This window comes from Polyodon spathula, chromosome 21, assembly GCF_017654505.1.
Source record: "Polyodon spathula isolate WHYD16114869_AA chromosome 21, ASM1765450v1, whole genome shotgun sequence".
Lineage (NCBI taxonomy): Eukaryota > Metazoa > Chordata > Actinopteri > Acipenseriformes > Polyodontidae > Polyodon > Polyodon spathula.
Window position 1 is genome coordinate 14,445,969 of NC_054554.1, and position 24,745 is coordinate 14,470,713.

At 38.4% G+C, this 24,745-nt stretch overlaps 1 protein-coding gene across 2 annotated transcripts in view; it reads right to left on the reverse strand.

Annotated features, from left to right (window-relative positions):
* Positions 1–24,745, reverse strand: part of LOC121295995 (cadherin-13-like) — a 620,407-nt gene that overhangs the window by 90,411 nt on the left and 505,251 nt on the right. For both annotated transcript variants that reach the window (XM_041221112.1, XM_041221111.1), the window contains 2 exons: positions 19,000–19,182; positions 16,875–17,128 (listed from right to left, as the gene is read on the reverse strand). In XM_041221112.1, coding sequence (XP_041077046.1) covers positions 16,875–17,128; positions 19,000–19,182 — 437 coding nt within the window. The remainder of the gene's footprint in view (positions 1–16,874; positions 17,129–18,999; positions 19,183–24,745) is intronic.

A 24,745-nucleotide genomic window follows, 5' to 3' on the forward strand; every position in this document is an offset into this window, starting at 1 on the left:
TTGGTCAGGTTACGCTTGTTTTCAAATGCTAAGGCCAAACATTGGCTTCAAGTAAACCGCCCTCGGCTAAGATCCACTCCAATCAGTGAAAGTTTCATGTCGTATTGCACACTGTACACAAAATGGATCGTTTTGTGGTGCACAAAAAGAAAAAGAGACTCCCTTTCGAACACTGATCGACTATTTGAGCCTCAATCAATATTTTTTGCAACACTAAGTGAGCCCAAATATCCCTAGTTTTTATTTATTTATTTTTTTTATATTCTCATTAGTATCTAAACCTAGTAGATACAGAATCCATCAGTTCTGGCAGATTTTACTGTACTTGCTGAAGTGGTTTTCTAGCACTGCTAATTATAGAAAAAAAGCCACCTAGTTAACAATTTCATCTGGAGGGCTACAGTAAAACATATTGTCTTTAAATTGGGACTTTAGTAAAGACTGCATGTGTACGTGAGTACATTAATTACTGTAGATAGTAATTCATAGCCAGACAGAATTGTTGTAAATAGCAACACATGTAATGTACAATAAAATAAACCTTTTATTTGTGTCATCTGTGTCAATTTCAGGCGGAGCTTCATGGTCGGCAAGGTAACATAGCTGAGAATTTTTTCCTATGTCATCCTGTCTGGTGCTGTCAGTGTCAATTTCTCAGCACATAGTCCAGTAGTCACCCAGTAACGAGGTGATTGATCACTCTGTATGAGCATTTACAAAGGTGCTTTGTTAAAAATAAATAAATAAATGTGTAAATCTGAAATTATAACAGTGTTATAACAAACCTATTTTTAGGGATCCCAAGTGTTGTTGTTGATTTCAACCAAGGACTAGCAAGTTTACATCAGTACTAGCAAGTTTCAAAAGGCACTAGTGCTTTGGACTAGTAGCACAATACTGTTAGTTTCTAACCCAGTAGGTTTATATATTTAATAAGGCTACTTTATTTATAGAGTATGATCTGTATATGTTAGAACTCAGCAACCCATTCTAGTGGCAGCTCTATCAGTATGCATGGTCTCAAGTCTATCTCAAGTTGGGAGTAAGTAGGGTAATCTATAGAATTTCTTGGGATCTTCCAGTATGCAGTGTATTCCACAATGCTTTTCTGTGCGAACAGGGAATGCAATGTTTATTGGTGCTCAAGAAGACATTAATTCAATGCTGTTGCCCACATACATTGAAACTATTTTTAGATCCAGCAGTTTCTCCGAGGGGGAATTTAGTCTTTAATAATTACATCTCCAGGGAATGACTCTTCTTGAGAATATAGGTAACTAACGAGAAAAGGGAATTACATACAGCCACTTGATTTAAGAGTTTGCTTGGGTCGACTATCAATTGAGCAGGAATCATGTGCATGGAAACCCCAACCAAGTAACTAGTCTGATCTAAAAAAAAAACTAGGAATATAAAAAAAAAAAACAACAACAATTACATTTTGTCCTGTTACTTTAGGTCCCCTTAGTAGACGTAAATGGTGTGCTAAAAGGGACAGACCTATATGGGCCGAATGACCTCCTCTTCTTCCTAAACTGTTATGTTCTTATGCTTAGAGTTATTTCAAATATAAAGCTTACTTCCTTGACCTGAGCTTTATTGTACTTGTATAATCATGATTTCCAATCCTTGGCTAAAAGTATGCACTACTATACAACTAAAGAGGGAAACTGGAAAGGGAACACCATTTCATGTCATTCAGGACATCATGGGGGACCTTGAGCCAAGAAAGATTGGCAACCCCTGTTAAGAAAGTTTGGGAACCCCTTTTAAGAGTGTGTGCTTTTGCAGTTTCTGACAGTTCAATGAGACACCAATGACAATGCCAATGGGTTTCTCATACAGTATACAAACTCTATTGAAAAAACCTGAGGCAGTATCCTAATCTGTGTTCTGAAACAAACATAAAATGGAATTAAATGGAACCCTCCTTAATATTGCATACATTATGCCTGAACCCTTCACTCTTTCAGAAGTTGAGGTTTCCATTAATGTGTGCAGGCGAGACAATTAAATCACCACTGCTGAACTGACATGCAGTTATTATATTTACCTTGCGGGAATTCTAACTACATGCAGTAAATAGAGTTAATATGGAACAAAATTGGTTTGAATTCAAATCCCTCTGGCAAAGACATGTTAATTGAATTGGACCTTAAATGTAGTGAGGGGAAGAACTCTGAAAGATGCGGCCTTTAAGGTTATTTAGCTAGCATCCCTCTACCATTAGACAATTATAGTATAAGTTTTTAGAAAGAATAAAGGAATCGTTTTGCTTCTAGCCAATATACCCCTGTGTTAAGACAAAGTTGAACAGCTCAGTCCTCAGGCTACAGCAATTCAGTGTCAAGCCCCAGTGTGAGCACTCGAGAGCATACAGTAAACAGATTGGTGAGTTAAATGGGATATTAAATACACAGTAGTTAGACTGTACTTGTGTTGCATTATTTAATACATGTCCTTACAACAAAATAGTTAAATAATGTATGGATCCTCAAAATCACAGATTTGTGTGCTAAGTGAATGCAATAAATATTAGAAAACACTAAATACAGTGTAACTACATGTAATTAATGTACCTCTATTTTGGGAAACCATTAGCTAACATATAACATAAAAGAAGGCAACTTAAGGATAGATTTTCTACACCATTTAGGACTAAAATTAATTTTAAAACATTTCACAAATACAGTAGTTAAGATAACTGTAATATTTTAGACCTGCACCGAGCTTTGAAATAAGAATGAACTAACAAACTATTGAAAAATGTTTAATAAATTTCAAACTTAAATTAACCAAATTTGACTTTTTTTTAAGTTCTTAAAATGGCTTACAAAGGATGCAATTTAATGAAACAGCAGAAGTACTTTATCCAGATCAATTGGTTGAGCACAGTATTTATTCTGCTATATTTAATAGCTGTATGTAGTCCTCCTAAGCTATATTCTGTGTCTTTTTAGTCTACTCGGAGAAAAGATCCTCGAGCAGGTTCGGAAGCATTTTTGAAAGGAAGAAATCAACAAAAAAACAGAAGGGAGACCGCATCAAAACAAGAACAACAACTCAGGAGACAACCATTAAATGGGCTAGAAGTATCAGGCAAAATTCTAGAACTTGAAGCTGAAACGTGGTTGTCTGAGAGTGATGGGGACGAATATAATATTTGTGGGTATACACTTGATTTAGTCTTTTCAAATAACAAAGAAAATAAAAGAATCAATATGGGTCAAATAACAGGCAATAATAATAGGAATAGAAGGGGTAGCGCTATACATAAGAAGTCTTGAAGCCCAGGTGTTAAACCTGGACAAAGAAAATAAAACCGAATCAATATGGGTCAGAATAACAGACAAAAATTCAAAAGGCATAATAATAGGAGCATGCTAAAACAGAGGTCATAAGATACAATGACATGTGTGGCAAACTCAGACCAAAACATGGGTCTGAAATAGAAATTTGAATGACTGCTTCCTTTTTAAACCCACTAGAGGGGAGGCATGCCTTGATTTAGTCTTTTCAAATAACAAAAGTAATGACAGAGAAAGCTAAGGTTTACAATGGTTTAGAAAAGCAAACTATGAAGGTATGAAACAGAGACTAACAGAGACTAACAGAAGTAGATTGGAGTAAAATAGAGAAAACACCCACAGAAGAAGGATGGTTGTTCTTCAAAAATGTAGTACTAGAGGCACAAAACAATTATATCCCTAAAGTAGACAAATCTAAATGTAAAACTAAATTGCCAAAATGGTTTAATAGATCAATTAAAAAAAATATTCAGCGAAAAAAGGCACTTTACAGAGCATTAAAAAAGGACCAAAAAGAAAGTACGCAGAAAGAGTACACAGAACTGCAAACGCAAGTCAAAAAGGAAGTTAGAAAGGCCAAGAGAGAAATAGAAATAAACATTGCTAAGGGAGCTAAAACCAATTCCAAAATGTTTTTTCCAATATTACAACAGCAAGAGAACATTCAAAGAGGAGATTAAATGTTTAAGAGATACAAATGGCAAAATCGTAGATGAAGAAAAAAAAAATAGCAAATATGTTAAATGATTACTTTTCACAAGTTTTTACAAAGGAAGATACTGACAACATGCCCCACATGTCATCCAGTTCCTGTCCAGTTTTAAATAACTTTAGCATAACTGAGGCAGAAGTGTTAAAGGGACTAGGAGCTCTTAAAATAAACAAATCCCCTGGGCCGGATGAGATCCTCCCAGTAGTACTCAAAGAAATGAAAGAAGTAATTTACAAACCGCTAACCAAGATCATGCAGCAGTCTCTTGACACAGGGGTGGTACCGACAGACTGGAAAATTGCAAACGTAATACCGATCCACAAAAAGGGAAACAAAACTGAACCAGGTAACTACAGACCAGTAAGCCTGACTTCTATTATATGCAAACTTATGGAAACTATAATAAGATCCAAAATGGAAAATTACCTATATGGTAACAGGGTACTGGGAGACAGTCAACATGGTTTTAGGAAAGGGAGATCGTGCCTAACTAACTTGCTTGATTTTTTTGAGGATGCAACATCCATAATGGATAATTGCAAAGCATATGACATGGTTTATTTAGATTTCCAGAAAGCTTTTGACAAAGTCCCGCACAAAAGATTAATTCTCAAACTGAACGCAGTTGGGATTCAAGGAAACACATGTACATGGATTAGGGAGTGGTTAACATGTAGAAAACAGAAAGTACTGATTAGAGGAAAAACCTCAGAATGGAGTGTGGTAACCAGCGGTGTACCACAGGGATCAGTATTAGGTCCTCTGCTATTCCTAATCTACATTAATGATTTAGATTCTGGTATAGTAAGCAAACTTGTTAAATTTGCAGACGACACAAAAGTAGGAGGAGTGGCAAACACTGTTGCAGCAGCAAAGGTCATTCAAAATGATCTAGACAAGATTCAGAACTGGGCAGACACATGGCAAATGACATTTAATAGAGAAAAGTGTAAGGTACTGCACGCAGGAAATAAAAATGTACATTATAAATATCATATGGGAGATACTGAAATTGGAGAAGGAATCTATGAAAAAGACCTAGGAGTTTTTGTTGACTCAGAAATGTCTTCATCTAGACAATGTGGGGAAGCTATAAAAAAGGCTAACAAGATGCTCGGATACATTGTGAAAAGTGTTGAATTTAAATCAAGGGAAGTAATGTTAAAACTGTACAATGCACTAGTAAGACCTCATCTTGAATATTGTGTGCAGTTCTGGTCACCTCGCTATAAAAAAGATATTGCTGCTCTAGAAAGAGTGCAAAGAAGAGCGACCAGAATTATTCCGGGCTTAAAAGGCATGTCATATGCAGACAGGCTAAAAGAATTGAATCTGTTCAGTCTTGAACAAAGAAGACTACGTGGCGACCTAATTCAAGCATTCAAAATTCTAAAAGGTATTGACAGTGTCGACCCAAGGGACTTTTTCAGCCTGAAAAAAGAAACAAGGACCAGGGGTCACAAATGGAGTTTAGAAAAAGGGTCATTCAGAACAGAAAATAGGAGACACTTTTTTACACAGAGAATTGTGAGGGTCTGGAATCAACTCCCCAGTAATGTTGTTGAAGCTGACACCCTGGGATCCTTCAAGAAGCTGCTTGATGAGATTTTGGGATCAATAAGCTACTAACAACCAAACGAGCAAGATGGGCCGAATGGCCTCCTCTCGTTTGTAAACTTTCTTATGTTCTTATGTTCTTATATGCCAAAGTATAATGTATAATTTTGTTTAAACTTACAATAACTACTTGATAAACAACAGTCCAAACTGTAAGAAGAATGCATTTTATAAATAACAAAAGCACTAGAATAATACTGCAGTTAGCACGCATAAAATGTTGACTTCAGTGATGGTTAAACGCGTGTGACGCTTATCTGATTACTTCATTTTGGCGTTTCAACCCTTGTCTGTTTTCCAGGGAACACAAAAAATATACAACATCAAAAATATACTGTGTGTGTATATATATACACACATGAACTGTGTTTTAAAATAAGTAGGCTTCCGTATAGATGTACTGTATTGGTTTTGGTGGTGCATGTGGCAAAGTGCACACCCCTGTGCGTTAATGTTGGTGTATAGTCACTGGTACATGGGATATAAAAACGGGTCTGTGTAATATGAGTGTTTAAAATGTATATTTGTAGTTAGGCACAAGAATTGCACAGCACTTCACGTGCAAGTAAAACGTAATAATATGTGAGCACATGATTGCACTTTATTAATTCACGTGCAGTTCGCGACTCCATATTTAATGACTGTTTATCAATCGTGTCTCGGTACAGCTGCATAAAATCAACATGTTTTCACCCACTCAGGGTTGTGTGTTCGGTGAGTGGAGAACAGGTGCGGAAAGGAGGTAATATTAATAAGAATAATAGTATTAATTAAAATATCAGCTCACCGTGTTTAGTGTTAGTCTGTTTTGTTCATCTCTTTCTTTTGACGAATGTGCTGTGTCCTTGTGTTTTTTGTTTGTTACCACCGTTTATTTTCTATTCTGTTTATTTATTAAATGCTGAGCGAAACCATTCGCTCAGCTCCACCAAACTCCACCTCTCTCTGTTGTTTATTTCTTGTTTCTGGTCTGACGTCACCCACTCCGGCAGTCTTTGTGACAGTACCATATTTTCAAGAAAAATAGTACTTTAATTCACAACGATATGATTCTGAAAATATCACTTATCCAATCTAACGAGACAACACATTAACTGTAATATAGTACTGTACATACTTTCAAATCCATACGTATTGTAGCGGTATGTAAAATTTCCCATTTACAGCTAAATTAAATCTAAATGTTATCCATGCAAAGAACTGTGTAAAACGTAAAAGTCAATGCAATTTAGCAAAACCAAAAGATTTTAAAAAAAACAACAGTCTCCAGAATTAAAACAGTATTTCAAAATTGCAGAATATAGTGCTTGATAAGGCCCTAATGTCATAGTTTACTTGCAAATTAAACTGCGTAAAAGAAATTAAACATCACAGACAAAAAATAAATAAAAATAAAAATACATTGTATCTAAAACTGTTTAATGATTAACTGTTACATTACCCCAGCTTGTCTTGTTCGCTTTGTTTTGGCTGCATTTCTGTCAGGTGAAACTGGAGAAAGTGATGTGTAACTGCACAGTATAAGACTAAAAAAATAATTTTAAAATTGCTGCACAGTATAAAAAGTAAATTAAAAAAACAAGCTGTGATGGATATTCAGATAAATTGTAACATTGATGAGATGGGTTTTTTATCAGAAAACTGGTGATGGAGTCGGAAATCGCATGTGACAGTTAAGTGCATTAATTAGTTAGTTACATACAGTGCCTATAGTAAGTATTCACCCCCCTTGGACATTTTCAGTTTGTTGTGTTACAACCTGAAATCTTGATGCATTTAAATTTGATTTTTTTTCCCCTTTGATTTACACAACCTACTCAACACTTTGAAGAGGCAAGATAATTTTTATTGTGAAAAACAGTTAATGAAAAAAAAAATAATAAAACTGAAAAGTCTTGGTTAGATAAGTATACACACCTCCGAGTCAATACTTTGTAGAACCACCGTTGGCAGCAATTACAGCAGTGAGTCTTTTGGGGTAAGTGTCTAGCAGGTTTGCACATCTGGATCCTGCAATATTCGTCCATTCTTCTTGGCAAAATTGTTTAAGCTCTGTCAAGTTGGATGGGGATCGTTGGTGGACAGCAATCTTCAAGTCTTACCACAGATTCTCAATCAGATTCAAGTCCGGGCTTTGACTGGGCCACTCTAGGACATTCACTTTCTTGTTTTTAAGCCACTCCAGTGTTGCTTTGGTTGTGTGCTTGGGGTCATTATCCTGTTGAAAGATGAATCTCCATCCCAGTCTTTTGCAGATTGAAGCAGGTTTTCCACAAGGATTTGCCTGTATTTAGCTCCATCCATTTTGCCATCTGCCCTAGAAGCTTCCAGTCCTTGCAAGTGAAAAGCATCCCCATAGCATGATGCTGCCACCACCATGCTTCACAGTAGGGATGGTGTTACCTGGGTGATGTGCTGTGTTGGGTTTGTGCCAGACATAACGCTTTGCATTTCGGCCAAATAGTTACATTTTTGTTTAATTGGACCACAGAATCTTTTGCCAAATCTTTTCAGTCTCCCACATACCTTTTTTGCAAATTCCAAGTGGGATTTTACGTAGGCTTTTTTTCAGAAATGACTTTCTTCTTGCCACTCTTCCATACAGGCCAGATTTGTGGAGTATCTCAGCTATTGTTGACACAAGGACAGTTTCTCCCATCTCAGCCATGGAACACTGTAGGTCTTTCAGAGTTGTAATTGGCCTCCTGGTGACTTCTCTGACCAATGCCCTTCTTACCCGGCTGCTCAGTATGGGAGGATGGACTCTACTAAGCAGATTCTGGGTGGTGCCGTATACCTTCCACTTCTTCATGATTGACTTGACTGTGCTCCAAGGGATATTCAATGCCTTTGAAATCTTTTTATACCCCTCCCCTGATCTGTGTCTTTCCACAACTTTATCCAGGAGTTGTTTTGAAAGCTCCTTGGTCTTTATGGTAACGTCTTTGCTTTAAATGCACCTGAGCTTATTTAGGAGTGTCATAGCAAAGGGGGTGAATACTTATCAAATGAAGACTTTTCAGGTTTTTATTTTTAATTTATTTGTTTTTTTTCATTTGTCATTTTTTTCATTCGTTCCCCCCATTTTTCACACATTGAAAGTTTTGAGTAGGTTGTGTAAATCAAAGGGAAAAAAAATCCCATATTGATGTATCAAGATTTCAGGTTGTAACACAGCAAACTGTGAAAACGTCCAAGGGGGGTGAATACTTCCTATAGGAACTGTATAAACAATGAGGATTGATTTTATTCTTAATACAAGGGCGGTTTAAAATGCAACTGACGGGTATCTGGGTAACGAATATCCGAGTGCTGACTGTATTTTATTTTTAAATGTCAGTTGTAAGCATTAGACTTATTGATGTCTCTCTTCAATATAAGGTATTTGTTACAATCTAGAAGACTAATATTCAATACATATGACTATATTGCAGGAAGCTCCTTAATTGAAAAGCATTGAGTATTAGCTTTGTGTCTCGTGATGTCAGATGTTATAAATGCAATAATATACCCTTCCTAGAATTAGATTTAAAAGCATTACAGTTAATACTGTGATCTTTATGTGTTCAGTTAAGGTGTGCAAGTTGCTAAGATCCTATTACTGAAGAAACTATTTGTCCCCAGTTAAGTGCTCCCCTTGTTTTGTTTGTAAAGAATGAATACTAAACAAAACAACAAAAACAGATCATGAACAGTGTCATTTTAATTGCGCTACTTCCCTTTATATGATAAGGTGTTTACGTTCTGGATACTGCTTCCCCACTACCGAGTTAACCATTCAACTGCTCCGCATACTCTCTCTGAGTAGAAGTGTAGAGTGGATGGAGCCAGTTGGAAGGCCATACTCTTGTCAAATGACTTAAATGGAATGAAGAAGTCTGTTCAGTGCCAGCACTTAGGATTCTCCAGACAAGCTCTTAAAAAGCTCAAAGCTAGTTCAGGGCAGATTAGGAAGAAAATGATAAATATTGGAGCAACAAAACCCACAACCACCCAGAGTCCAGAAAATAGTCAGCTACTCACAAAGCTAACAAAATCATTCCACGATTTTTTGTTGTCCTGTTATCGACAGTGTCTTTGAGATATTTCACTGTTGCATTTTCAATGTCCCTGCATTGAAAACAAGCAAATCATTGGAAAAACAACGACTGGACACCGAGGAGCAGCTTCTGAACATTTCACAAGAACTCAAACTCCCAGATACCTCATGCTTGGATTCTGCATCTCAATAGCCAATCATTGCTTATCTAGATTCCTGTAACTTAAGACTTAAGTTACCATTATATAATCAAATACACTGCTACCATAGCGTGGTTGTCTTTTATGGATAATAATGGTCATACATATTAGTGAGTGTAACAGGGCCAGGAGCCCTGTACATGAAAAGGGGATGGGGCAAAGCCCTGCCATAAAATGTGTTTGTTTTTGTATGTGGAGGACGAACGAGGTGCCGTCTATGACGTTATTCTTTTGTTTTTATTTTGTATTTATTTAAGAATGGGGTACTCCCTGCCCCTGTGCATATTTTGTGTTTACTTTGTATATGATTTATTTATTGTATTTATGTGATGGTGTAGCTGTGTGTTTTTGTACTGTGTTGCAGTGTGGATGGGAAGCCCCATCCACATTAATAAACTCGTACAGATTGTGGCCGAGAGGTAACAAAATAATTACTAGCTAGTTAAACCCCTCGGCCACGATATATAAGCCTGCAGTTCTCCCTGCTCTGGGTGGGTGTTTGGAGGAGCAAGCAAGAGTGAGAGAGGCATGTAAGATTAATAAGGATGATCACTGAAGGACACTACCCAGCCTGATCACAGTAATATTGTGTTTGTGATTTTTGTTTTTGTTAAAACCTTTACTTTTTCTTTGTGAGCAGTGTTTTCTTTAAATATTTATTTTCTTTTTGTTATTTAAATCAACTGTGCCACAGCGTCTTTTGGCCTGTGGTACTTGTTTGTTTCCTTTCTGTATTGTGGCCTGACTTCACAACTCAGCCATCTATGTCACAGTGAGATTTACAGGATTTTATTTTTTAGCTCCTTAGGTTGTGCTTTTTTATGTCCTGCACTCAACTAATAGCTTGGGGATTGTTTTATTTTCTTGAAGATCCTTTGCAAGAAGCAAGCAAGGAAAACTAGATCCTCAGCGATTCACAAAAGACAGTACTTTAAATAAGAAAGGTTTTAAAGTTTAATAAAAAGGTGTAGATGACCTAGAGTGAGCAAAGCCATTTGTTGAGGGTGTTTGCTCATGATCACAGATTTATTTGATCTATGAATATTTAATAAAAGTGTTCAGACTAGAATAAAGTATCTAATGAAATGTAAAGCCACTAAGCTATCATTCAAAGACAGATATAGAGATCAATGTGACTTTTAAATTATATGATTTACTTTTTAATAAACCTCAGTGCCAAAAATATAACGATGGAAGCGCAACAAATAAAAATCTAATGAAAAAGACCGTCCCAGATTAAGGAATTTCATCTTTCTTGATTCCTTGTCTGGTCCCACTGTGTTTCAGCTCCATAATGAACTCCATTGCAGGATTTTAATAACTAATCTGACTTAATCTAAGTGATTGCGAGTGATTGGCATGGAGAGCTCAAAAAAGGTCTTCTCATAAAATCTAATAAACAGTAAATGCTTAATTCAGCCTTTTTAAAATATCAGTTCAGCTCTGGAGCTGTCAATTTGCGTTTAACCCTCATGCGCCTTAAAAACGATACACTGTATTATAATAAGCACAGCAAAAATACAGAGATCTTTAGAGTATACACATGCACTGACCCCTCTGATTTCTACTATGAACACAGCACAGTCATTTCCTCAGTGGAAAGCTCTGCCCTCTGTCTTTTCAACTGCTATTCATTTTAGCTCAACTCTGATCTCCAAGTAAATACAAAAAAATATTATTAGCCAGTGTGGCAGGGACAGGGTTAGTGTCTCTGACAGCAACCACAGATGTGGCCACTCTCTAGTGCAGATTGATGCTAATTAGGCAATGGCTATCTGCATAAAAAAAGCCAGAAATCCTGTCTGGGAGGGAGAGGGGGTGGTTTTTTTTTTTTATCTGTATGTTGCAATATACCGCCAGTGGACTACTGAAGACTGGAAGAAGGTCTTATGGACCGATGAATGAAAATTTGAAATCTTCGGTTCATCATGCAGGGTTTTTGTACGCCGTCGAGTAGGCGAAAGGATGGTTCCTCGGTGTGTGACACCAACTGTCAAATATGGAGGAGGAAGCGTGATGGTCTGGGGCTCTTTTGCTGGATCCAGAATCGGCGACTTGCACAAAGTGAGTGGCACCCTGAACCAAAACGGGTACCACACATTTTGCAGCGCCATGCAATACCCTCTGTTATACGCCTAGTTTTGGTCAGGGGTTCATCCTACAGCAAGATAATGACCCAAAACACACCTCCAGGCTATGTCAGAACTACCTTAGAAGAAAAGAAGAAGACAGTAGGCTTCAAATCATGGAATGGCCAGCATAGTCTCCAGACTTAAACCCCATCGAGCTGGTTTGGGATGAATTGGACAGAAGGGTGAAAGAAAAGCAACCTACAAGTGCAACACATTTGTGGGAACTTCTGCAACAGTGTTGGGAAGAACTTTCCGAACAATATTTGATTTCCATTGTAGAAACAATGCCACGAGTGTGTTCGGCTGTTATATCTGCAACAGGTGGCTACTTTGATTAGTAAAAAATTTTGATTAAATTTTGTTAAACAAAACAATTCCACAATCTCCAATTGTTTATTTGTTCTATGCTTTAATTTCAGAGTACATTGAGACATTAAACTGCATAAATTTAAATAGAAACTGGAAAAATTGAGGTGTTCTAAAACTTTTGACCGGTAGAGTACACCACCCACTCAATATATTGATATACAAATATACAAATCCGCTATATAGAGGGCCAAGATATCGCAAGAGACTCATTAAAAAACAAATAGGCTAATAACAAATACTGTACAACCACTCCATCGTTTTATTGTGGGCATTTGGGTCCAATATAAATCCTCTACACAACGCACTTTTTCTAATTTTTTGTATACAAATCAAATGTTTTAATTCATACTGCAGAGGGTAACTGCTTCTCATCAACTTAATATTCCTCTCCTTTCTCAAATGCTCAAACCACTGCATTGAAAGAATCCATTACCAATATAGGAGGCTTGTTGCTAGGGAGTTGACGTCACTGCCCTGTGACTTTTGCTAGTGTATTGATTAAAAAACTGCTTCAGCAAGTAGATATTTAATTTGCTTTGTGTTATTGTGCAATTAGTGTGTATATGATAACAGTATGATATTAATGTTTTATTTTTAATTGTTCTGTATATTCTAGTTTGTGATGTGCTGTACAAATTAAAACGAACAGTAATTCTAAGCGAAATTGCCTATGTATATTGCAGCTAAGGTATGTGCAGTTAGACTGTAAAAATGGGGAGCCAACTCCAGGACCGCGATATATCCGAATTCACAGCATAGCGAGGGGCGACGTAATGAGGGTTGGGTGTAGTTTAAAAAGTTCAATGAAGGCTCTGCCCAGCCTGGACAGTTTTTGTTATGTTTTGTTAACCCTGGAAGAGAAGACGACCACCAGCCAATAGTTTTGAGATATGCTTGCCTCAGGTAGGTAGTCCCTGAGCATTTTATGTCAAAGCTGCCAATATGACGTCTTTGGTCCCACCTGCTGAGAGAATAAGTAGTCGCTCGGCGGAGCTCATTTCTTCTTTTGCATTGAGCCCACGAATGCAAATGATGCAAACTTGCAAGGTTTGGTGGTCATCTCCGCTTTCAGGGAACCAGGGTTACGGTAACCAATACTTTTGGAAAAGTATACCAGAACCGTCACAAAGGAGTGTGAGCAGAAAGCATATGAGGGACGCTTCACTACTGCCAACTAGCACGTGCACCCTCAAGGACCCTTGTGCCTAATGAAGGCGTAGAGGGATGTACCTCATTGATGTGGTAGAACCTGATGAATATATGTAGAGTAGCCCAGCTAGCCGCAATACAAATGTCAGTCAATGATTTGCCTCGAAAGAGCGTCCATGACGTGATGACCCCTCTAGAATGCGCTGCCACCCTCCCGTGGGGGTAGGCTGGCCTCATTATAAGCAGTCGATACTTTATTCAAAATCCAGTGGGCCAGTTGTTGTTTTGAGAGGGCTTGCACTAGGGTCTTTTCACCATAGCAAACAAAGAGCTGGTCAGACTGATGCAGCGCCTTCATCCTATTCATATACTCTCTCAATAGAGAATTCAGTTTCCTATCCTCCTCCGAATCAAAGGGAGGGGGATGGAAAGCCTCTACTTACACTAACTGGTTCAAGTGGAAAGCCTTAATTACCTTGGGTAGGAACGCAAGGTTCGTGTGTAATGATAGCCTGTTTCCATTATCCCAGACACGCATACAGGAACTGTGCACAGACAGAGCCTGCAGCTCACTGTCCCGCTTAACAGAGGTGATGGCCAATAAAAAGGCTGTCTTCATAGAGAGATATTTCAGCTCTATGGAATGCATAAGCTCAAACGGGGCCTTAGTAAGAGCCTTCAATATTGTGTCTAGACTCCACTCGGGGAGGTCGTCCCTTCTAGGGGGACGGGGTCGCCGAGCACTCTTTAGAAATTTGGTTGCCAGAATATGGGCTTCTAGGGAAACTGAGTCTATAGGGACGTGGCATACAGATATACCTGCCATGTATACTTTAACCATAGAGGGGACCTGCCCACTTCTAGCACATTTTTCAGAAACCGTAAATTAATCGCTATAGGTTAATAAATAGGGTCATGGCCTCTGGCATGCACCATTTCTGAAAATACCTTCATTTATAAGCATATAATGCTCTTGTGGAGGACACCCTAGCATTCTGCAGTGTACTGACTACTGCATATAAGATAGAAGAGCCCTAAGGCGAACAGATGGTTCCATTCAGGGGCCAGACCCACAGCAGGTCCTCCGCCCTGTTCACCACTCAAAGAAGGTAAACAGCCCGGAGGAACAATAAATGCTTCTGTGCCCAGATCAGCAGGGAAAAGGCTACACTGGGTAACCCCTGGGGACCAAATCCCACCCTGGTGGTTCACATACACCACTACTGACATGTTCTCGATGAGATCACTGTAGAATCTCCTCTACTGCTGGCCCAAAAGAATGCCCTGGAGATATTGCCGCATCCTACAGTGCCATTGTATCCGCATCAGGGACACTCACCTGTGACGACCATAGCTGTCGGCGAGCCACCACCAGGCTTGCCAGGCACTAGCCCAGGGCTTTCCTTTGAAGGCCAGAAATCTGGAGCAGTGTGCCTAAAAGGAGGCCTTTAGGTCCATGATGTCCCTCACATGTCTTGATTGTTTGACCTGCTTCGCCGCCTGTGGAGACGGGTAGCAGCTGTGAGAGGGTGGCGGCTGAGTTTGCACACAGGCGATAGCCTGCTAGGAGCTTTGGGACAGTTGGAGGAGGGGAAACTGGGGTTCCTAGGGTCTCAGACAGCTCGGTCGTAGGGGACTAACATTCGATCCCCATGACTCTGCTGGAAAGCCGCACAGATGTCGCAAAAGAACTCAACCCCTAGGGCTAAATTGACGTGCTGGACACCCAAGCACAGTGGATACATGTTCGCCCCACAGGACATACAAGCATGGAACCAAGATATTCCAGCTGGGGTATGATCCTGGCACTGCACACCATCTTGCACTTAATGTAAGCATGGGGGCACCTAAACACTGCATGTACCGAGGTACCACCGAGGGTGCAGCGAGTATCAAGCACCGTGCTCGACGAATGCACCGAACATGCTGAATGCCTTGTGTACAGATTATCACGTGCACCGAGTGCACAAAGTATGGGGTGAATCATGTGCACTGAGCACCAAAGTGCTATGTGCAACTAGGCACCGAACACTGTGCGCACCGACCACCGCGTGCACCAAATGCACTAAGCATCAAGTGCACTGTGTGTCCCGAGCACTATTCACAGCAAGGCACTGAAGCGGCGTGCGCACTAAGCACCGTGCACAGCGTGCTCTGAAGCGCTATGCGCACTGAGACACCATGGCACCGAAGTACCAAGGGCTGAGCGTGCACCGAGGTACCCAACCGCGTGCAGTCAGCCACCTGGTCAGCACTCAACATGAACCAGGTGAGACACACAGTCCGAAGTCGCGGTGGGTGAGAGCTCAGTTAATTTGAAAAAGAACAGAACAGAAAACTTTTTTTTTTTTTTTTTAAGGCCCAAGCACCGAGGTGGGCGGGCTGAGGCAGCCGACAAGGTCTACTCGACAGCGGGGCAGGTTAAAGCATAGCCCGATGGAGGAAGCAGAGGAACGGTGTATGTATTGAAGGCGTAGGCTAAATGACAACACAAACACACACCTAATACTGCACAGGCAATCACTCTCATACGACGGACAGCCAAGAGAAAAAAAAATAGTCTGTGACACAATATATATATTTATTATCTTGTTAATAGCCGCGTCATGCTTTTTTAAAAAATTTCTAGGTTGATTTTAAATTACATTTACTGTTTGTTTGTAGCTGACCAGTATTTTATTAAGTCTATATAAATTATCTGCTGGTTCCTGAAAATAAAATAAAAAACAAATCTACTTTGTTGTTAATTAGTGCTTTTTTGTTTGTTTTTTTCCTTTGGCCTTAATTGCGACTTCCACTTAAGATCTTATGTTTTCCTGTTCTTGGTCTTTGAACTTGGGATTGACTTAGATTCAGGGACAACTTAAATTTAACTAAAAACACATTAAATTTTAGAGTAAATTCAGTGTGTTTAATAGATTTGACTTATTTCAACACATTTCTCAATTTCTATGTTATTTTTTTATGTATGAAAACTAAACGATTAAATGCTTTAGCCACGTTATCAATTGAAAAATATGCCAAGATAACACATTGCAGCACAATGTTGCTTCTAACAAGAAACAGATCCACTGGACAGTGCTTCCATCACTGAGGTTGGTCCTCTGGACCCCACACCTTTACCTGCATCTGAAGTGTCAACACCTAAAAATGTTGGCCACCAGCCGTCACTTATCATGTGATATTGCTAAATCTTTTTTTTTTTTTTCCCCCAATAAGACACCTGTTTTTTTCAAGTATGTTACTTCTCGTAGCCACATGGGATGCTAGTGCAAGGATTCAAAGTAGAACCCCATAATGGGCATTTGGGGCTAAATGAGTTTCCAACCTGTGGAGTTTTTGACTCACTTTATGATTTGATGCTGGAGAGTGTCCGGGTCTGTGGCGTTCAGTGTGGCCACCCCGCTGCCGATGGGGATGTTCTCATGCCTGGTCACTCTCATGGGGTCAGGGTAGAAGATGGGGCCCTCGTTGACATCCATGACTGTGACCTGGACTGTTGCTGTGGAGCTGGGTCCGTATGCCACATCTGGCACTAAGGGGTCTTCATTCTCCACTTTAATCAGGAGGGTGTGGAAGGCAGAGATCTCGTAATCCAGGGGCTGCAGGAAAGGGTTCACATTAAACAGATTAAACAGGAGGAGGAATGACTAAAGACTGCTTGGGCCTGAGTTCTGGAACTAACTGCCTAAAGATGTGTAACAAGCTTCACCATATATAATATAATAAGTGAATCTACAGCTATGGCCAAAAGTTTTGCATCACATATAATTGTAGGATTGAGACATAATTAAAACATAATCTAGATCTTTTATTTAACATTAGGTAATCAAAGAAACAACATTTACAAAATAACACAATATTTCATGTTAGATTACAAAATGTCACATTTTTCAATTTGTCAATTTTTCATTATGTAGATGGAAAATTAAAAAGCGGTATGCAATTCAATATGCTAACATAACACTATTCAGCAGGTTTCATTTGATTTTATGAAGCAACATTTGCTATTTCTACAGGGTGATGCAAAACCTTTGGCCAAAGCTGTACATCCACTGTATGTATAAACACACACACAGATGACCACATACCCCAAAATTTTGCATAACTTTTGCTAAATGTCCATAGTAAGTTTCATTACAATTGGTTATTCAATTCTAGAGATGCAGCATTGTCACAAAGACGGCCGGAGTGGGGGACGTCCGACCAGAAACAAGAAAATAAACAAAGAGAGAGTTGGAGTTTGGTGGAGCTGAGTGAATGGTCTCGCTCAGCGTTTAATGAATGAAGAGACAGACAGAAAATAAACGGTTGTTACAAACAAACACAGGACACGGCACATTCGCCAAAATAAATAGACAAGCGAAACGAACTATACAGACAAACGCGGTGAGCTGATTTAATGATTATTATTATTATTATTATTATTATTATTATTATTATTATTATTATTATTATTATTATTATTATTATTATTTATTATTATTACCTCCATCTCCAATCCCATTCTCCACTCACCGAACACACAAACCAGAGTGGGTGAAAACATGCTGCTTTTATGCAGCTGTACCAAGACTCGATTGCTAATCAATCATTCAATTGGAGTCTCGGTACAACTGCACATGAATTAATAAAGTGCAATTCCCCGTGCTCACATATTATTACTTTTTACTTGCACGTGAAGTGCTGTGCAATCCTCGTGTCTAAATACAAATATACATTTTAAACACTCGTGTTACACAGTGGTGAGCACTCTGTGGACAGTGCAAAATATAAGGTATGGTTCCCATATGTAGTTCTATTGTGGATACACAACACACGCACCACGCATATAACAGAAATCACAGGGTAAGTCAGTCGTCACATATTCATATATATTTTTTCACACTGGTATGAACACCTACATGTCTCAGGTGATAAAGGGTGATCCCTATACATATTCACCCCACTCTAGGGATATGTATCTACATTTGAGGACCTAAAGATCCACTAGTAGACACACAACGGTAGATTTTTTTTCTGATCATCTGTAAATTACACAAGAAAAATTAATGTGTTCTTTTTAATATGACATGTGTATACGCCAGTGCATGCTATTCAATTAATTCCTGAAGTGTTTAAAATAGGGTGTACACATTAACAGCATTAGAGAAATGTATCTATTTTACAGGCATAACAATGTTGATTTAATATAAGTGCATATTATATCATGCTATACTGTACGTACCAAAAAGAATCATCAATTCTGCTTTCTAAACAAACTATCTAACTACAAACTACCAAACAACGCCCTCATTGTTTATATCCGACAAGTACATCATTTGGAATTCATTCCTTCACAGGGGTACTAAATCAACGTGTCAATTTCATGAGTATGCTGTGCGAATAAAAGTTTATGAATTGACAAAGTGTTCCAGTCTAATGAAAGGATATTACAATGCAGGAACAGTTTGCAGTCTCCTGTTTGTTTTACCTTGACGACTGTCAGCATGCCTTGGTTGTTTTTGGCGTTGGTGTTCATCTCGAAGCTCTGGCCTGGGTTTCCGTTGATGATAGAGAACACTGCTCTCCAACCTCCAGTCGTGGGGTCGTCTTTATCCTCAACAGTCAGATTGACGATTACTCCCGTCGCTCCTTCATTCACTGTTGCTTGGAACTGCAATGCAAAAGAAAGAAAAAAAAGTTGGGTGGCATAATTTGGTTTCTACCTAAAAGGTACTATTAATTGACTTGAAATAAAATCCAACTGCTGACATGATTACCTCTATTTAGAAACCACTCCAGTTTAGTGTACACTTCATCTAGTGTATACTGTACTCAAATAAGTGATGATAAAGTTGGTATTCAGAAAGGATACTTCTACTGTTTTGTGTACACTCAAGTGGTTAGGGTGATGTATGATGAAGTAGTAAATTACCAATGCAAAACCTCAGCGGACAAAAATGTATATTTCACCATATTGGATTGACCATCAGTGTGTTTATTGATTTTAGTGATTATTATCTGGTGTAATTATCAAATATCAAATACAATAGTTTAGAGAAAGCAGATGTCGAGATTTTCCCTGCTGCCTCTCGCATATCTAAAATGATTTTTGTCATCAAAACACTGGAAAATATTACTACTGTAAAACAGCAGGCAATATTTTATTGTCTTTGTTTTTGCTATTACTTTTAGACACCATAACTAATGCAGGCATGCTGATGACTATAGTGAGTTTGATTGAGCATGCTGAGTACTCTGCACACTGATGACATGGTATTTACAGATCATCCTGATTCACCTATCAAATGCTTGGATTATTTGAAATTCTTCATTCACCCATTAAGTTCTCTTGTTGCCTGGATATTTGGCTGCTAGAAACTCGGCTAAGGCTCACTACTAAAAATCGTTTCACATACCCCCTCCACATCTGCCACCATCCCTACCCTGACAACAGCACCAACAAAAATATTTGTTTGATTCATATTGGCAAACAAGGTTTCAAAGACCATTGCTAATCCACTGAGCACACAGCCTCTGCCAGAAGACTTCATTTAGAAATTGGTTTTAGTGTAGTTGATTTATCTGTTTCCATAACAATTCACAGTACAGAAGATCAGGGGGATTCTGCCTGTGTATTTTCAAGACTGTACCATCTAAAGCAGGATCAGTGGGATTAAAACACCACTAATCTGTGCCCTACAAGAAGATGGTCAGGTTGCATCGGTGCACTGTTTAACATGTGTAATGAAGCATAAACTAAACTACACAATCTGCTATTCTACAGGTCAGGTAAACCATGGATCCAAGGAGTATGTAAAAGTATTACATTATTAAGCTTTGGCCACCTCCCACACAGGGCTGCAGGAAGAGGGCGGCAGTCGTCCAACAACCACCTGTGAGTCATGGCAGTGACACAGGGAGGTGGGAAAGTGGGTGTGTGGACTTTCCCCCTCTCTGAATGGCTGAGAGGCGAGTCTTGGGAGATTTTTAGCCCTACAAAATAATGCTCTGCTGTTTCCTCAGGTCTGCCCTTTAAATGCACCCCAGAGTATTGTAACGGAGCAGGCTAGTTAGCTGGCAGTGTAGGACTGTGATCCGGGTCACACGGGTAGTGGCGACTGGGATATAGCTGTCAAGTGCAGCACCTTTGTAGTTTTGTTACTGTTTTATTCTCCCTGTTTCTTTGTGCCTTCTGTTTTGAATTATTGTTTCGAAGCACCTGCAAGGGTGCCGGTATTGTGTACCATCGCTTGGTATGCTTGCTGATTTACCAACGATGGTAAACAGAACCACGGACCCACAGTGCCATCTGCGGGCTAAAAGAAAAATAGCACCCCGAAATATAACTGGGCACCTGTGCGGTGTTGCCAAATCCACCTGTCTGTCTCCTGTGTCAGTGAATTACCCACCACCCTTCCACAGCTGGTTTAAAGAGAAACTGTAAAATGTAATATAAAAAATGACAAAATTATAATTTCACATAATTCTCCTGCAATTCAAAAACACTCACAAGGCATACTTGTTTTCAGATTAGACAGGCTCAGGTTTGTAGGTACCAAAAAAATCCAGTCGAATTATACAGGACTGGATGGAATTAAATTGTATTTTGTTCTCTTTCCTTCAGGCTTTTTCACATTCAATTCAAATCTATTTGGGTCAAAACTAAGCAAAGCACCCTGCTGCACAGAACATGTTCACAAGCCTACCAGTCATTAGACAATGGATACAAGACAAAGAAATTCTTGTCAAGATGGTGTTCTCTACGCGCTCATCACAGCACCCTGAACAAGATGCAATTTCTAGAGACTGTGGCCTGCTTAAGCCAAGGGTACAGAAAATAAATTGAATCATACTGTTTTCGAGCAAATAAAATTGGACAATTTGGTTTTCATACCATTCTTACTGAGCAGGTGCTCCTGGCAAAGACCATCCATTGAATTAGACACTATATTTCATTGTGACCTCTGCAAATTGAAACCAAATAGATTTGGTCACAATCTCTCTCTCACTCTCTATAGAAACCACAGAAACTATTCACACTGATCCAGCTGTCTTCCAAATCATTATAATCTATGCAGTATCTACTGTGGCAAACACAACTTACAATATAAAAGTACTTTAAAGGGTACATAAGGACCTTTTCTATATTATTGTGTTACGTGTTCCCACGTATTGCTGCAACTGTTTACGTAAGGTGTGTGTATTGCTTAATTTTTTAAATTTTATTTTTACATTTTGACTTTCCCTGCCTCAAGATGGCTTCACATCTACCTGCATGGACCTCTCAGAACTACAATTCCGATCATCTTCCTGCTCACATATGTAACTGAGATGGATTTACCAGTGAGCAGGAGGATGATGGGAACATGTAACAATAAAATAACAAAGGTCCTTATGTACTCTTTAAAGAATGTTAAATATATATATATATATATATATATATATATATATATATATATATATATATATATATATATATATATATATATATATATATATATATATACCCTAACCCTGACCCTGACCCTAACCCTAACACACACACACACATACACATACAGTGCCTATAGAAAGTCTACACACCCTTTCAAAATGTTCACCTTTTGTTGCCTTATAGTCTGGAATTAAAATGCATTAAAAAAAAAAAAAAAATCATTTATCTACACATCCTAACCCACAAATTCCACGTGAAAAAAATATTTTAGAAATTTGTAGAAATGTCATTAAAAATAAAAACTGAAATAGCTTGGTTGGAGAATATAAGAACATAAGAAAGTTTACAAACGAGAGGAGGCCATTCGGCCCATCTTGCTCGTTTGGTTGTTATTAGCTTATTGATCCCAAAATCTCATCAAGCAGCTTCTTGAAGGATCCCAGGGTGTCAGCTTCAACAACATTACTGGGGAGTTGATTCCAGACCCTCACAATTCTCTGTGTAAAAAAGTGTCTCCTATTTTCTGTTCTGAATGCCCCTTTTTCTAAACTCCATTTGTGACCCCTGGTCCTTGTTTCTTTTTTCAGGCTGAAAAAGTCCCTTGGGTCGACACTGTCAATACCTTTTAGAATTTTGAATGTTTGAATTAGGTCGCCACGTAGTCTTCTTTGTTCAAGACTGAACAGATTCAATTCTTTTAGCCTGTCTGCATATGACATGCCTTTTAAGCCCGGAATAATTCTGGTCGCTCTTCTTTGCACTCTTTCTAGAGCAGCAATATCTTTTTTATAGCGAGGTGACCAGAACTGCACACAATATTCAAGATGAGGTCTTACAAGTGCATTGTACAGTTTTAACATTACTTCCCTTGATTTAAATTCAACACTTTTCACAATGTATCCGAGCATCTTGTTAGCCTTTTTTATAGCTTCCCCACATTGCCTAGATGAAGACATTTCTGAGTCAACAAAAACTCCTAGGTCTTTTTCATAGATTCCTTCTCCAATTTCAATATCTCCCATATGATATTTATAATGTACATTTATTTCCTGCGTGCAGTACCTTACACTTTTCTCTATTAAATGTCATTTGCCATGTGTCTGCCCAGTTCTGAATCTTGTCTAGATCATTTTGAATGACCTTTGCTGCTGCAACAGTGTTTGCCACTCCTCCTACTTTTGTGTCGTCTGCAAATTTAACAAGTTTGCTTACTATACCAGAATCTAAATCATTAATGTAGATTAGGAATAGCAGAGGACCTAATACTGATCCCTGTGGTACACCGCTGGTTACCACACTCCATTCTGAGGTTTTTCCTCTAATCAGTACTTTCTGTTTTCTACATGTTAACCACTCCCTAATCCATGTACATGCGTTTCCTTGAATCCCAACTGCGTTCAGTTTGAGAATTAATCTTTTGTGCGGGACTTTGTCAAAAGCTTTCTGGAAATGTCCAGAAAGAAGGGTCCACACCCTTGTAATAGTAATCCTAAATTAGCTCAGGTATAACTAATCACCTTCAAAATCACACATCAAGATAAGTTGCCTCCAACTGTGTTAAATTGTAGTGATTCACATGATTTCAGGATAAATTCAGCAGTTCCTGTAGGTTCCCTCTGCAGGGTAGTGCATTTCAAAGCAAAGACTCAACCATGAGCACCAAAGCACTTTCAAAAGAACTCTGGGATAAAGTTATTGAAAGGCACAGATCAGGGGATGGGTATAAAAAAATATCAAAGGCCTTGAATATCCCTTAGAGCATGGTAAAGACCATTATCAAGAAGTGGAAGGTGTATGGCACCACCAAGACCCTGCCTAGATCAGGCCATCCCTACAAAGTTGGTAGAGACCTATCCCAACAGATTCACAGCTGTAATTGCTGGCAAAGGTGCTTCTACTAAGCATTAGCTCAGGGGGTGGAGACATCCAGTTATCATCTTTCAGTTTTGTATTTTTATATATAATATATATATATATATATATATATATATATATATATATATATTATATATATATATATAAAATATTTTTCGCAATAAAAACTTTTTTCCCCTTAACCATGTAGAATAAGGTGTGTAGATAATTGGAAAAAAAATGCTCTTTTAAATGCATTAAACTCTGAGGCACTGACACAACAAAATGTGAAAAAAAGTTCAAGGGGGTGTAGACTTTCTGTAGGCACTGTACATACATGCATACACACACACATATATGCACTCATATACAGTTGCCAGCAAAAATATTTGGACAGTTAACAAAAAAGAGAAAAACGAAGAAAGTGATTTCTATTTCTTATTGTTCCATTTATAGATACAAATTAAAGATTCAGCTTTATAATAAAACAACTAATTATTACATAACATGCATAAAATGAAAAATAACATATGAAACTAATTTCATACTTTGACAAAAGTATTTGGTCACCCTTACATTAGTATTTCAACACTAATGCAATTAGCAGTATTCTGTTAAAATGAACTTCTCACAGTGGCAACAAATTACTTAAATTGAATTGAATTAAGTCACTGTTAGCCAATTAAATTGGCTTCAAAGGAAAGCCTCTGAACAAACACAACAATTATTATGCTCTAAAATATCAATTCCAGTTCCAATCATTTTAACTGAATTGGAACAGGGAATTGGGAATTGATTTTAAAAAGGAATTGGAAATGGAACTGGAATTAGAAAACAGAATTGACCCCGACCCTGAATTGGGTTGAACATGTTGCATTGTAAAAGATTTTCTGACAAGATCCTAGTCACCAAGTGTTCCTCAGTGCACATAACGTTTAGAACAAGC